The sequence below is a fragment of the Simochromis diagramma genome, unplaced genomic scaffold (assembly GCF_900408965.1).
Source record: "Simochromis diagramma unplaced genomic scaffold, fSimDia1.1 OVJJ01000293.1, whole genome shotgun sequence".
NCBI classification, from domain to species: Eukaryota; Metazoa; Chordata; class Actinopteri; order Cichliformes; family Cichlidae; genus Simochromis; species Simochromis diagramma.
In genome coordinates, this window is record NW_024386801.1 from 3,546,432 (window position 1) to 3,563,364 (window position 16,933).

At 42.4% G+C, this 16,933-nt stretch overlaps 1 protein-coding gene across 3 annotated transcripts in view; it reads right to left on the reverse strand.

Annotated features, from left to right (window-relative positions):
• dusp8a (dual specificity phosphatase 8a) overlaps nt 1–16,933 on the reverse strand; it is a 40,369-nt gene extending 23,436 nt beyond the window's left edge. The window contains exons 1-3 of one of the 3 annotated variants that reach the window (XM_040025173.1): nt 16,631–16,933; nt 9,606–10,004; nt 13–151 (exon numbers count right to left, since the gene is read on the reverse strand). In XM_040025173.1, coding sequence (XP_039881107.1) covers nt 13–151; nt 9,606–9,842 — 376 coding nt within the window. In that variant the 5' untranslated portion in view covers nt 9,843–10,004; nt 16,631–16,933. Of the gene's footprint in view, nt 1–12; nt 152–9,605; nt 10,005–11,988 lie in introns of all 3 variants that reach the window. The other 2 variants (XM_040025174.1, XM_040025172.1) reach the window with 2 other exon arrangements.

Genomic DNA, 16,933 nt, shown 5'->3' on the forward strand with positions numbered 1-16,933 from the left:
CACATGTCTTACCGGTGAGAAGGGAGACTTTGTGGAAGGTGCCCTCCAACTTTCCCATGAGAATGTGCACAAAACCATCTTTGGACAGATGCCCTGCTTCTTTGGAACTCTGGTCATAAACCACAACTTCCTGCTTCCTGCCCAGCTCAACCTGCACAGAAGATAAACAACAAGGAAGAGAAGAGAATTGATTATACAACAAAAATATCTTGTGTCAAAGCCAGCAAGGAAGTGGGAGTTAGAAAAAACTGGAATTTCTATCTAATTGGCATCTTGGGTAATTTGGGACTTGGGACAACCCCAGCATTTGAATCTATGACATGTATTCAAACTTGTGGGTGGGGTTTGAGGAATATTTTCTTTCGCCTGAGTAAACCCAGGCATTGTAAGACGGCATTCTGATGACGCAGTGATGGTAAATGAGCTGCGGCAGGGACCAAACCTGTTTCCTCAAACACCTGACCTCTGTGCTGCTTTCACATTTTCCAGGAAGAAGCAACAAAAATAAAAAAGAAATAAAAAGGAACTCACAAACACACCGCTGGGTGTTTTGACAATAAACTTTTACTGGTGCCTGTGACTGCAACAGTAAACAGCAAGCACTGCGCGTGCTTATAGTTATAAGATAATGCACAGGACTATGAATATTGCATTAGGGTCATAATGTTTTGTTTTGGACAAATATGAGAAGGATGATTGCAGTAATAGAGGATAAAATCATGAAAGCTGGCTGCATAGCGAAGGGCGTGGACATCCAGTGGCTTCATAGTGATGCTGTTTATGTCAGATTGGGAGAAAGATGAGAGGATGTGAGCATGCGCTGATGCGACAAAGTATTTCTTTGCGTGTGTGTGTTTGCATGAGGGAGCATGTGCATGAGGCTGCACACAAACTAGCCAGACTGTGTTCATTCTCCATGTTGTCAGGCAGGCTTTGGTCACATGACCATCAGGCAGCGCCTACTGCAGCTATGAATCACTACCTCACTGAACCGCCACTGGACAGGAGACGGGAGAGGGAGCGGGAAGGAGGGCCAGCTACAGGGAGAAAAGGATGGAGGGGGATTGGGGTGAGGTGTGGGGGTAACTACACATTGGGTCAGTGAACAATAGAGACAAAAATTGAGAAAAAGAAAAAGGGGACAAAAAAGGAATTCAGGAGAGGAAACAGAAGACGGAGCGCGGCGACAATGAAACAAGACGGGTCGTGAATTCTTTGTGTACCTCAGTAAACAACAAAAGCACATCATCCTCATGTGCAAAGTGTCGCTGAATATCTGCTAGCTTCCACTTCCTCAATGTCTCTTTGCTCTCTGTGCACATGAAGGCACAATGGCGATGACAACTCATGATATACACAGCTCCACAGTGCACCTGGAGCGCGTTTGCTAATGTTTCTGCTTACAGAGCAGCTGTAGCAGAGTGGCTTGGAAGACTGCCAGGCAGGTGATTTAGACAGGACAAGGTCAGTCTCTGAAGCATGCTAAAATCTCACTCTGGCTTAATAAAGGCTGACTTAGCTAAGCCTGCCTGCATCCAACACCAATACTGACCTAAAAGAATGAAAACCTGAGGTCTCGTTTATAAAACAGACTACCCATTATAAGCTCTCAAATGACTTATGACAGGGAACCATTTAGAAGTGGTTATTTACAGCAAAGCCTACACTTGATGTGTGTGAACCTGCAGTGAAATTTACATGAGCTTTATGCACGACATGGCAGCAAACATCAATATCTGCAAAAAAAAAAAAAAACCCCAACAACATACATGATGTGATATTCTATAAATAGTTCATCCAATGTGAAGGAAGTAACCAGACCTATATTATGGGATTGCAAAAAGACACTGACAAATAGTGCTGCTTAACATCTTATAGCGACAAGCAGCCTACTGTTAACAGCTTCATAAATAATCTGCAACACAGACCATCAGAAAATTGCAAACACCCTGGTTTCTTTTTATTCTATTTATTAGCATTGCGATATTTAGACTTCTTATCTATATCACCTAAAGTGGTTGCAATAAAAAACTGTTGCTAAAATACGCTGCAAAAATAATAAGATCATGGTTTGTGTGCAATGCAGCTGTGAGGCCATCTGGCCCAGTATACACTCACGTACAAAATATCAACCAGATTAAGATCAAAAAAAGAAAGAGCCCGGAGGTGATTAGCATTAATTTAACCGTAATTAAAGTGCACCATTTCTATGATTTCCTGTTTTAGCATTAAACTGCCCACAATGCACAATTTGTTATTTACCCTGCGTCTCTTTGTCTTTGTTTTAAATTCCCTGCATCCTTCATCCTAACTAACCCTGGATATTTTGGCTAATAATCCTAATGGGATCAGATCTAATTTGGGAGTCTGATCTCAGTGCCTGAGGATTACAGGCCTTTAACCGTACAAACGTGCGTTAACACAAATATAAACACACCGCTCAATGCACACTTTGGTGTTGTTTATCAGCTGCGCAGTCTAAAAGGTTTACTTTCTAATGTGAAAACATGGAATGAATCTCATAAAGGAAATACTGTCGCTGTCTGTGAAACTACTGTGTTCATGCATTACATAGAAAACATCATAATTAAATACTTTTCTCAAACAACCACAGACACTGCAGTTGCATTTTTTAACATTTTATTTTCACAGGTTTGGTGGTACTACCACAATATAGAAAAAAAATCTATAAATTTGCTGCAAATGATAAAATTAAGTGACAGTTAAATGCCATTTTGATGACTATTTTTTGATAAATAGATCTCACCTTATTCCCTTATAAGACGAAAAGAAATGTCTGGATTTGTTAGAAAGTATAAATGGCATAACAGATAGAAGAATATTACACCAGATGCTAAAAACTACCCATCTGGCTAAGCATGTGAAACACATGGAGGTTGCTGCAGTGCTGGAGGTCAACGACCCAGGGCTGGGACTTGCTGTCAGACTGCAGCAGTAGTACAGATCCCTCATCCCTCTGCAGTGCTACAGCATCACTACTATTACAGTACTGGCCCAGGCTCTCTGACGCATGCACACTGCAGGTAAACAAGGAATGCCACTAGCAGAGAGGAAAAACAAGGGATGAAGGAACAGAAGAGGAAGCCAGGGAAAGGAATGCCAAGAAGGGGGATCAGACGGAAACTTGAAGGAGGATTAGATATAAAGCAAGAGAGGGATGGAGGGACAGAAGGTAGCACTAGCACACCAAATGCTACAATCCTGCTGCACCCAGGTCTCTCTAAAGGAGCTGGAGACCGGCGTCACAGCAGAGAATAAACAACAAACATGAGAGGCAAGATGCATAAAAGATGAAATTCTATTAAATGAGATACACAGAGCTAGAAAAAGGATAACATTTGACCCTGAAAGAGAAAAAAAATGAAGGGATTGGGCAAGAGAGTCAGAAGTCCCTGTACACTTCTAACTGACCCTGTTATAAAATATGTAAGGAGTGGAAGAAAAACGAGGTTGGAGACAAGGCTGCAAGTTAGGGCATGGACTTGGTGTCAATGCTCCTCTGAAGGGACAGTTTGTATGTATACACACACACGCACACATAATGAAAGATAACTGATGGGTAGCTTGGCAACAGAAGATATCTATGAAATAAGGGAAACGCTGTCCTGCTTTACGGTAACAGTTTGTGCAAAAAAGTGACATACAACTTCCCTCTGACCCCTGTCTTCCTGCTGACCAGTGACAAGGTCAGTGCTGAGTGGGAGTATGTGTGTGTGTACTGGTCTGTGACACAAATCTAAAAATGGACCCACATTCCTGAAGCACAGTCTGGGTCCCCTCACGGTGTCCACTCTGGGAGGACCCACACAAAACAAGAGGAGCGCGGTACGAGCCATCTTCAGTTAACAGTAAATTCTTCAGTAACGAGGAGCTGAAGAGATACAGGAAATGGCAATTACGAAATCTCTCTTTAAAAAGACAGCACTGTGAGCAGGAGTCAGAGTTTGTCATACTGATTCACCAGAAAAAAATTAAGTACGCACCACCCATACGCCTATTATTTCAGTTGGTTTCTGGGTACATTTCTAACATTATTTCTATGCCGATGTGGCACCAACTGGACCAAACTTTCAACATTATACACGGTATATTGCATGTACTCTAGTGTCCCCTTTTAAGTATTCAATAAGTCTGTTTAAGACCCCGGCTCACAGGTGCAAACTACACCTCTCGCGACTGTCAAGCTACCACCCTGGGGATGATGATGTCATTGACTGAAACTGGCAGCTGCCACCTCCATGTATGCTTCAGTAGGTGTGATATGTGTGTGTGAGACACGACCAACTGTGCTCATAAGATGTGGAAAGAGGTATATAATATGGTTCAACCTGGGTTCATAGATAATTTAGATTCTAGCCTTAGTATGGGGAATAACTGTGAAACATCCTTTAAAGTAAAACTTTACACCTGAATGAAAGTGAATCTGACTGGGATGTGGGTATGTGGCATGGTGGTGAAAGCTCCTGACGGCTCTGTGCATGTGCAGTGTGAGGTCATCCCTGATGATTTCTGAGATGTGGTCACCTGATCTGGTGTGGTCACACCTACATGTTGGTGAATATCAGGGATCCTTTAGCACACAGACACACATAAGGCCCTGTTCAGGGTACACATTTATATACAAGTGAGTTTTTATACTTTTACATAAAAGTTTGTCTGTCTCAGTACACAGACTTCATTTTTGTCTGTAAAGAAAGCATTCATTCTCTTTATGTGGTAACACCTCATCATCCTCCCAATTCTTTATATAATGAAGCCATGTTTTGTATCCCAAAATCCTCTCCCATGAACTCACACTAGAGTAAAGAAATATACATATATTATATTTTCTGTAATTGTTAGTTTTACTTTGTGATTAGATCTGAAACTATATACAGATTATGACATGTGTGTCTATGTTAAACAGTGGGATCTTAAAAGCAAACAATGACTCAGTGCATGACCTCATCAAAGCAAACATATGACATTATCCATCTCTGTAGAAACACCACTGCTGGCTTTAGCATTTCTGTTTAAACTCAGATAAATGTGAATGAAACACATGGAAATTTCCCATTTTTCCCATCTGGGTCATCTGGGAAATAACCAACACAGAAATTCATCATCTATGTTCTCAGAGTCCACTCTTGCAATCATGGGAGATGACACATGAAACACGTGTGATGTCCTTGATGGTAAAACACAGTCTGTGTCAGACACTAGATGACAAACACTTTTTGATCATAACAAAGTAAATAACTATTTCCTCTTTAGATGCACATTTGATTTACTCATGAAAGTGCAACTTTTTTCATGCAACATTGAATTAAGCATGAATTAAAGTAAACATGCTGTAAGAGAAAAATGGGAAAGTCACCATTTTAATAAGAAAATCCTATAAGAGAAATACAAAAAGATGAATTCTTGCAACTGTAGCTAATGAGATTTATTTTTTAAATTGTCTTTCCATATGGGGTTCCCTATCATGCATCATTACAGCCGCCTCCTAACCCTTGACATGGAGGATAAACACAACATATGGTGTGTCATCAGTGGAATTGATGGAGATCTTCTACATTGCATAAATCCATTAGTCACATGTCGCCTCTCTCTGTTCGGCAGGGCACTCAGCCGATATCACCAATTAAGATCACAGACAAGATTACAGCCTTTCTTGGCTTTATTGCTGCATGCCCATTATACCAAACAAAAAGAATCAGCCTATTGTTCATTATCATGTCTAAAATGTTGGTATCACAACAGCTGGAGAATATTTTCAGGTGTAAAATGAATGTTTCCATAAAGGCATCACATTGGTACGGCTGCAGCTAACAATTATTCAGTTATTTATTGTTTTTTGATTATACAGTGAAATTGGAGAAATATGTTTAAATCTGTTTGCATAATTTCTTCAAATTGCCTGTTTAGTCTGACTAATAGTGCAGAAATCACAAAAGGAAATCAGCAGCATTTAGAAAGCTGAAAGTGACTGTTAAGGGTTTCACTTGTTGTCATTCGACTTTCCAACACACTTTTTTTCCTCTCTTGATCTTGATTAAATGTCTCAACCAATCAGTTAATACCCATTACAGAGTCCAGTACTGGGGAATTGCTCAATATATTTATCAATTTTCTTTTTTTGGTTATCTATTTGTGCTATATTGATTTCAGCATTATTCTATTTTGCAAGCAGAAATCCTAAATTTTACAAGTTCACTCCGTCACATCTGTCTTAAACTTGATGCACTACATCTTGGTCAGTGTGCTGATACAGCTGGTTTCTTCAGTTTACATCAAAAATGCAAAAATCAGCTAAATTTTCATCTGGAAACCTACTTGTGGTTATAAATATTTAAGTTCTGCCACATTAACAGATTTGACAGCTCATAAGTGTAACGTATCTATATGCAGGCATGCTATTTCGTTTAACAAAAGCGTGGGGTCCATGTCTATATAGAAGAGGAAGGGTGCTTCCCCAGGCTGGTTACTGGTAGTGAAAACCTCTGGTCCATCTGTCAGGCCTGCCTGGCCGGCTGTCCCTGTCACAGCAGCAGGGATTAGCCAGGCTTAAGCCAAGAAACCAGCCGCCTGCCCTCTAGCCTGTCGGAAAAGGCATGAGGAAGCCCCATTTCCGACTAAGCCTGCGCTCTCCCAGCAGAGGTCGTCCATCATCTAGCCTACTGTGTCCAGTTCTCTACACCTACATTAATAGAGAGCATTAATAAAAGGAGCTATGAAGGGATGGAACGTGAAAGGCAGAAGAAAGAGGACACCATTTTGTTTGCTGCTGTTCTGTTCATTCAGCTCAGTTAACTGAAGCATTGGGAGCTTCGATGAAAGAGGGTGAGTGCAGCGCCTTGGGGGACGCAGGCTATTAGTTCTCAATGGGATGCGAGGCGAGAGGCAGCTGGGGAGGAGGCGGAGGCAACAGCCCATCCATGAATACTGTCAATGCTGCTCTCCTGCTTCCTGCATTCACTTCCCATACAAAGAGCCACAATGGTGTCCTTTGGCGTTTTGGCTGGCTGAGACAGCTCCTGGAGATGCTCAGAGCCATGTGGGGGGTACAGACGATGGTGTGTGTGTGTGTGTGTGTATGGGGGGGTCAGTCGGGAGCTGGCTTAAACACCACACAGCCAATCTGCACGTGCCCAGCCCGCGGCCTGCCAGTGGCCACACAAAAGGGATGATGTCATGCTTAGCCAATAACAAAAGAGTCTGGGTCCGTCAGGCCCTCCTCTCTAACCCGGCTAGTTCCAGCTTTATCCAGCCTAGCATTAATCGCAAGCCTTATCCTCTTTACTGGGGGTGGGGAATGGATAATAACAAAGCAGGCATGGGACAACACTAGACAGTGAGAGGAGAACTGGAATAAACTAATAAGAATCGAGGTGGTTGCGAGCAGCTGCAGGCTATGGTTGCAAAACAGACAGACAGAGCTGTCACGAGAATGAAAGTGAGCGAAATCAGGAGGAAGCATGGCTCTGTGGGGTGCCACAGTGTGAGATCTGCCAAGCACAGAGCCCCACACAGAGATGAACCCAGAGACGGAGCACAGAAACACGCTCTAGCGCGCTGCACTCAGGGCAAGTAATGAAACTGAAACTCTGACAGTGATCCAAAGCCTCAAATAAACATTTCTCCAGCAGCAGCTAATTTAAATCCATCGCTTTCTCTTTGTTGTCTACATCTCTAGTGTTCAAAAGATTTTATTTTTGGGTGTGTAAGATCTCGGCTAAAATAAAACCATTATCGGAACAAAACTGGATCTTTTGGTCGGAATAATACAAGTATTCAGATACAGAATCTTCTGGCTGATAATGGTTCATGTTAGGTGAAAAGGAAGGCATGTGGGGTCGACTCGCATTAAAGTATTAGAGCCAGGGAAAAACAGCAGGTATATAGGGACTCGGTTAAATATCCCAGGTGCTATTAGGGGAACTGAAGTTCATTTTACCATGTAGACGCTGTCTGTCATCTACAAATGTTAAAGTGTAACCCAGCAGGAGTAAACAGAGCAATAAAGTAATGGAGTCTAAATATTTGCCTTTTTTTGGGAAGTGATGTTTTTAGTTATGAAAGATGTACCAAGCAGATAAATACATGTCAGCCAGTTTGGGGCTGACACACAATGGCATAAAATGGAAGCTGGTCATAAATCACTCTTATAAATAGGCTCAACAGAATAAGATGAGTGGCAGGCCAGACAACCAGACCGCCTCCTGGCAACCAGGAAGTAGAACAACAAAAAAGAAGTGTGAACTGCCATTCTGAGTCACGCCTAAAAAAAAAATTTCACTCACCTGGCAAGTGTCATGGGTTGCTGTGAATCATTGTGTTATTGCACTGGGTGTAACTAAAAAGTTAAATATCTAAAAATAACATTTGAAGCCAGGAGGCAGAAAATCATCTCCCATGTCCTCTACAGCTTTTTTGCTTTCTGTAATCAGTCAAGTAAAACTGTTAGCTGATGAATGCATGCGCAAACATGACAGCACAAAAAGCACATACCGCACACAAAACACACTGATGTCAACCCTCCTCCTCTCCCCTTGCTCCCCCCCCCTCAGAGATCCTTCAGTTTCACACAGAGACTAAAAATACAGGAGTCAGCATGCCGCGGCTGGACAGGCCATGGAAGGAAGGCTGTCATATTCAGAGGAGAAGTCATGGAAACCAGAAGGATCCGATTTCAGGGCCACTGATAAGCAACAAACATACAGTATGCGTGCCTGCCCACCAAATATAGCATCCCCTGATGTGCTTGGCTAACACAGAGGAGGCTAGTTTGGAACTACAGTGAAACGCAGGTCAGACTGTTGGTAATAATCTCATACAGCTGGCGTAAAGTCAGCATCTTGCATGACGGCACTTCAACGGTGTGACAGCGTGCTGACAAGGGAACCTGAATCTGAGACCCCAGGCTCAAAGAAAGTCCTCCTATATCAACCCACTGCACCTACTGCATAATGAATACATGCTACAAGCAGAGCTGCTATACTACTAAATGTGAGCAGACGAACAAACAAAAATTTGTAAATCACCAAGGTGTGCTTGGGACAAGTCAATCAGTTGTTTAAAGGAGTTATTTCAGGCTGTGGGTTGAGGGAATTTATGAAGCACAGAAAGCACTAAATATAAAAACGCGAACCATTTTTTGAAACACTCAAATTTTTATTTTGACCAAGTTCAATAAGAATATGAATACCACTCATGTTCTTCAATACGAGATCAATATGAGTTTCGTAATTGTAAAACTACCAGCATCTTAAATTTGGCTTGGCACAAAGACTGCACACAGGGGAAACGGCCAGTTTGGCTCCGAGCAAAAGTGACAAACTCCACTTACTGGCACCTCTAAATCTCAGCAATTAGCACGTTTTGTCTTATTTATTTGTGAGAAGTGTAAAAACATACAAATGACCATTTTAAGAGGTTTTAAGAGTAGATTATGAAGCAGGTAGGAATCAAGTGTCTCACCGTTATCAGCAAGGTAGGAGCTTGGCATAATGACAGCTTGGCACTTAAGTGAATGGCTCTCTAATCACATTCTACCACCCAAAAAGCATCAGCTGTCAGGTAGCCTTAATTGAGCTTTAACTCACCTTCACTTTGCCATTGGGTTGAAGCAACTCAGTGACAGACACTTTGTCCTGCTGCAGCCGCCTCTTCACCAGCTTTGAGCAGCAAACGTTGACCGCGCCTTGTACGTGTGACGCATTGTACTCAGAAAACGTCCTGCTGTCAATCACCAGCAAGCGGCCTGTCCCTCTCTGGATGAGGCTCGCCAGGCGCTTGATGTCCATGGCGCTCTTCTTGTTGGGCCCTTTCTCCCCTGCCATGATGTAAGACGGGCTGAGTGGTAAGCTAGGGTCAAAGACGTGGGGGTGAGGGGTAGTGGGGTATGAAGAATGAGGGGTAGATGAGAGAGGTGGAGGAAGGAGGAGATAAGGGTCAGTGGAGAAGGGCTACCACTGGAGCAGACGCTGGGAGATCCATGGTGCCTAAAAGAAGAAGCGACAAAAAAAAAAAAAAGGAAAGAGAATTAAGTAAGCAAAGCATTCATGGAGAAATGTAAGAACGCGACAAACATGTGATCATAAAGGGCACGTGTTGGTCTAAGCTTCACTCAATCACTCCATGGCAACAAATAAAGCCCTTCAAACTCAACTGCTGCAAAGTCACAACAACGGATCCATTTCACACACATTTCCAATCCTGACTCTAGCACAAGAATTCACACGTACTTTTGATCTTTTGCATTATCTTTTATTAGCAGATATTTAGCACCTGGCATTTTAAAATAACCACAGTGCTATAAAGATGAATACAAAAGTTATTTAAAGACTTAAAAGCTGACCGGATCATCCAACGAGATTTAGCAGTCCTGGGATCTGAAGGAATATCACACATCCGAAGACAAAGACTTAAATTCGACAAGTGTGAGTGCCTGTGTAACTGTGTGAAGGCTGGTGGTTGTTGACCGAGGGTCTCTTGTGCAGTAGCTCGTGAAACAGGAAACTGAGAGCGTGCGATAAATTAAGCCAGGGGAATTCAAAGAGCAGGTCTGGACACAGGCAGAAGGCCTGTGTGACATCCTGTGCGTGTGTGTTTGTATGTGTGTTTCAAATTAACCATCCACAAACTTGATGAACTGCCTCCGTCTATCCATCACTTCTAATCACTCTGATCTCCTCCGTGCTCACATTCACCACAGCCCTTTTACCTTTAACATGGGACACACACACACACACACACACACACACGATCAGTCGTTTATTGGGGTTGTGAGAAACAGCATGTGTGCGCGTGCTAGACTGCACATTACAAAACCACCGTGCCATTTAATTAAGTCAACATGCAAATGAAAAAGAACCCAGCGTAGTTTGAGGTCCATTTCATTGGTCAACCAGGTGTCATGCGACAAGTAAAAGGTCAGAATGTGAATGCAGCCATGTTGTTTTATTCATCTACAGGCACGTGGTGTCATTAAAAATGAATGGGCCTCTTCTCGCTTACCCCAAAGCGTAAATGGAGGTTTAAACCTCGGCTGAAAAGGAAGAGTGTGAGTGACAGAGGTGCAGTAGCCAAAACAAAAACGATGATAAGGCTATGTTCCTCTTGAGAGGATGGGCAGAAAAGAAAAACAGTTAACAACACTGGTGAGAAAGTGAGAGAGGGGGTTAAACTGGGGAGGAAATGTATCTAATCACTTGTGTCCTGCAACTTTTCACCTGTGGTCTGGCAGCGCCACAGAGGGAGGGAGTAGAGCGAGAAAGGAGAGCTGTGTGGAGGTAACGAAGGATGTTATTCAGCCAGGATCTCTCCAGCCTAGCAACTTAGCCAGCTCAAGGTGAGGGAGAGGGGATGATTGTGGAGCAGGGAAGAAACACATGAAGGAGAATGTGGGTGAAAAATCAAATCTCACATGCAGACGACCACATCAAACATATGACATGGAGGTTGAGTAGTGCTTCACTACAGCCTACAGCTCGTCTCCTATTGACTTGTAGTCTGCTGGATGACCTGAACATGCAGCCGATGTACACATGCTTTCGCTGCCTGGCAACACGCCTGATGCAAGAGGAGCAGCACAAGAACATGAAAGAGAGTCTAGAGAGACAGTAGCAACTGCTTGCACTGTTAAACAACAAACTGCTGCTGAATCAGAACGTAGATACCGGCAAGCATTGACATAGATAAAAATGTAGATAGTCAATGAAGGTTGAAGGCAAAACGCCCACTGGCTTGCACAACATATAAAACAGCACAAACAAATGAGCACAGTCCACCTAAGCTTAGCTGATCTTTTCTTTAACTGAAAAAGTGAATCACAGTTTATGTGTAACTAGCATGCTGACATAACTTCACATTATAAGCATCCGGATATCTACTCTGCAGAAAGCTTTGCTGCAATACCAGTTTGCCCCTGTACAAAAAACATCCGCCGCCACATTACAACCTGCCCCATCACCTGTTATACCGTACCTTATCTGGCAGGAAGCCCTTCGGTCGTGCAGCTAACAACACAGCTTCGAGGGATGTGAATCTTTTGCTGTCTTTCTCTGTGTCCCTGCCGCTGCTGAGCACAGCATCTGATGCTGCATATGTCTAATGGCGACTGCTCTCCCACCCACCCAGTCTCACACTTTTTCCTCTCTGAATCTCTCCTTCCTTCTCTATCACTCTCTTTCTTGCTTTTGTGCAGTGAACAGAGATGGGGAGGGGATGAGTGTGCAGGTTTACATGTGTGGTAGTCAGAGACGGAGCGCTCTGCATCTTTATGTCGCTTGACAATTGTCCCATGGCAAACTCAAAAAAAATCCCGCTTCTATGGACAGAAAGGGGGGTGGAAAAAAAGGTTAATAAGAGAAAACAGCAAGAAGATTGACAAGAAAATATGAGAAAGGCAGAGAAATTAAAAGAAGCAACACAGCCATCCACGTGATTACTCAGCATAACAAACATCGCCCATCTCCTCATGCAGAAAAAATGCCCCTCCACATCACATCCAAGCAGGAAAAAAACAGGAAGAATCATTAAATAAATAAGTAAATAAAATAAGCTCCTCACACTTAAGGAAGCAGCACTAGGCTGTGATGCTCCGACTGAACAGAAGAAAACAAGCAAAGAGAAGAGAAAGCAGAGAGACAGACACACTGTGTACAGGCCTGGAGCAGATTTGGTTGCCATGGAAACAGCCCAGGCTGGGGTGATAAGGGGGCACGAGAAGGGTGATTGTGATGGGATGCTCACTGATGCTGATACAAGATAAAGCTAAAACAGACAGTGGAGCTCAAGATAGATTCTCCCAACCTGAGCTGTATGTGCACCTTTTATTTTACTCACTTAAAAGAAAATGACCACAAATTAGCCTAAAATTATTTTAATATATTTCTATCTGATGTTTCCTCTAATGTAGCCCAAAAATCTCACTGCTTTCCCAAAAGCAAGGTCACACAGTCAGAAGATCCACACAGACCAGGTTATGCAGATCCAAGGAGTCAAAACAAAAATAACTACACCACGACAACTTGCAGAGAAACTAGTCTGACTGGTCAACTTTGAGGAAATTTTTACTCCAGATGGGAATTTTTTTTTAAAAACCCTACACATCCTTCGGATTTCTGGAAATATTAGCTGTAAATGAATGGTACCCAGAAATTTGACGCCCAGCTGTATCTCTTCACCAATCAGTCAACTTGCTGTTCACATGCAAATTTGGCGAGACACACGTAAGTAATGACTTTAAAGCAATTCAATAGGTAAGCACAAAGATGAGTGTAAACACTTCAGCACGCAGCCAAATATGATGTCAACTCAAATCATCTTTCTTTCTGAGTTATGCTGTTGGATGATGGCCAAAAAAGGTGTTTTTTTTAAGGACATTATGATGTCACTGTTAAGGATGGCTATTGAGAACCGGTTCCAAATACTTCATGATCATATGCCTTTGAGCTCCACCTATCAATGCTGGTGTGGTTTTCTACATTGCAGAACAATGACGCTAAAGCAGTGGAGCTTTTCGTAATTCCTCACATTCAACCATTTGTTTATACTATGAAAACTTTAGATAATAACACACTGCGTTGACGATAAAAATCCTGCGCTGACCGACATTTCTCCACAAGGAAAATTGATTAGACGTCAACAAGGAAAATGATAAAGAATCGGGGCAATATGCAGAATTGATAATGGTGAAAATCTTATCAACATCCCTCCCTAGTCACAGTGGAACTGACCTATTGGATATAACTTGTCATCGCGTCATCATTTTATGCTAGTAGGATTTTGTGTGTGTTTTCTAATAATTAAGGTGCTTTGTGAGGTCACAGTGACGTCTGAAATCTAATGAACTTCCTCCAGACAAAGACAATTAACAGACTCCCAATCAAACATCAAACAAATCAAACATTTTCCCCTCTTGTCATGCAAAACACAGCAACACAAATCATTGACAGACTCTACTGAAACTGTTCAATAAAAGACTGATAACAAAAAAGGTTGGTGCATATTAACATCAAGCTGAGGAAGTAACTTTATCTCAATAAAATGGGCAACACACGCAGGTGTATTCACAGCCTTTCACCATGGGGTGAACATGAAGGGCCAGCTCCATGATGGCATTATCAGACATCAGGGACAGAGGCAAACACAAAGAGAGTAACTGGAGGGCAACCAGTGGTGATGTAATACCATCCAGGTTATTCATTAACTCCCTGCATAACGTCACCTGCGGCCACAGCCTTGAGTAGGCTGATATGAAGCGAGCAAGGTTCGCACAATGACAGGCACGACTGGTTTGTTTAGACCACAAACAATTACATCACCAGCGCATCTTGTGCCCTTTAGTCTGTGCAGCAGGCCCTCTCATGAACTCAAAGTTTGCATATATATGTGTATATAAGCTGTCTGTCTCTCTCTGGAGTGTTTCACTTACACTTTAAAGGGTGACCACAACAAAGCACTGTGCAGCAGAAGTGGAAAAAAAGACGAACCGATACAGCATAGCATCGTATTATTTTTTATCAAGCCACGGACACTAATTCAAGCAACATCACATCATATTTGCTCAACTGAAAAAGGCATTCAAGACTGGACATGCTTGGCTTAGCTAATAGCTCAGTTACACTAGTAGTAGTAGAAAAGCAGGACAACAACTTTGTATCTGCCAGAAACAAAACAAACCTGTGGTTGCCTTGTGATTGTACTGGATTCTTTTCACATTCTGGGACCAATTGCAACATGCTGCTTTTGTCAATGAACATAACATGAGTGGACTCGACTCAGCTGGCTGCCAAACAGATGTATTCTGGTTTTATTCATATAGAACAGGAAGGTAGCTAAACACAAATGTGAATTTCTGCTAAATGTGGTTTTTTTGTCTGTGTAGACAGTAACAGATTGATAGCACACTGACGCTGTCTAATAGCAACAATAATGGCAGATTTTAGTGACAGTGTCTGTGCCTTCCTGCTTTATCTTATTGGATTAACTTTGTGGACATAATTTGCAGTGAAATCACAATCTATGCTAATGAAATATTTACCCTTTCAAAATGCCAAAAACTGCAATAATATCAGAATATCAAGTATTCTGATATTATTGTATGATGGGATGTCTGGTGATTGCCACTTCTAATGAGCAGGTACAGGGTCACCTGTTTATAGTGGAGAATTTTAGTAGAAGTTCTTGCAATTGTGTTAAAAGGCAAAATATTAGCATATCATTCAAAATCACGACAGAATGAATAAAAGTATTGTCAGTTAAAGATTAATCTCTTGGTCTGTACAAAGGCCCAAAACAGTTAGCATTATAAGCAGTGTTGTTTTGTCTCACAGTCCAAAACCAAAAGATATCTAGTTGACTTTCACCGGTGAGAACCTCCGACTTGATTATGAAAATACTTTATCATTAATTTTCTGTCAGGTAAATAAATTAAAGCATGACTGTTGTGAGTTCAGTGGCATTCACTGCTTTTAACTATACAATAATCGTAGTAAACAATTAATTTATAGCTGTAATCAATTATTATTGTGGAATTTAAAAAGAAACAGTTATTGGCACACCTTAAATCATCAAATTTTTAACAATGCTTACAATTAATGGTTAATAGTTGATGATTGCCTAACCCTGAGTGTTTACCACGACTAATAACCAGTGTAACATGCTGTTGCAGCGGTTCTGTCATTTTAAAAAATCGATTTCTTGGTGCAGCTGGACAGCGCTATCATATTGTAAACAACACATCCAAGCATGAAGCCTTCCGGCGTCCTCTCATCAATACTCCCTCAGTGCACTGACTGCTGTAAAATGCAGGGTCATACATAGCTGGGACTACCCCCAGACTCCACTACAACAGCGTTGAACAGCCACATGATAGGTAATGTAAATGTAAATAATATCAAGAATCTCTGATACAAAAATACATCGTCAAATAAATATAATGTGTACATATAGAAATGCTCTGAAAAATCAAATACAGACATCATCAGAGATGGGGGCGCACATATACATACACACACACAACACAAAAACAAAAAACAGACAAGACGTTGTGTATCGTTTACCAGCGTTCAAAATGATGGAGGCTGAGCGGTCGCAGCGCACTACAATAAACCGACCTACATTAGAAATAAGAATAGACTCCAGTGCGGACAGCAGGCACTGCTTTTAAAAAACGCCGGATATAGTCAGCATCAACTATTGTTATACCCCACACTTACAGAGAGGTTGTTTTGAGTGGGAAACCTGGCCTGGGTTTGTTATGACGCGTGGATATGTCCGCATGCGAAAATGAGCCCTCTCCATTGATCGGGAAGGCTGTGATGACTTTAACCAGCGCGAACATTAAACAGAAAATTCGGGAAGAAACCTAATACACCTACCTTACAATAGGAAACCGGCACAGCGATTTTTTTGCATCCCAATAAAACGATCGATAACTTGAGCATGGACGAGGTTTATTCCCATTATGAGACGGGCGCGCACTTAAAGAGGGGGGGAGGAGTGCGAGCTGACGGGCTCGCCGCAGTAGCAGCGAGCTGGGCACGAGCGCAGACAGCGAGCAGCCGATTCAAACAAACAAATGTCCTTTCTTGCTAATTGACAAACACACTCAAGCACTCACCTCGGGCTCCATGCGTCTGCGGGGTGTTATTCAACTGGCCTCCATGTGTGAGGGGACAGTGGCGGAGTCTTCATGGGGGCTGGCCGGTGTTTACTTGGCGGTGTTGCGGGGTGTACAGTAAAGACCTCAGCTGACAGAGGATGACAGCGCCAGGAGCAAACCAGGCATGAAAGCGCGCGGTGATAGGCTACAAACGGCCTCCTCAGCCGTTCAGCTGGCTCGTGGAGAGCAAGATTAGCTTTACTAGGCTAGGTGAAGGCTAAAACTGTTAGCTGTTATTGTGTGTGTGTGTGTGTGAGGAGG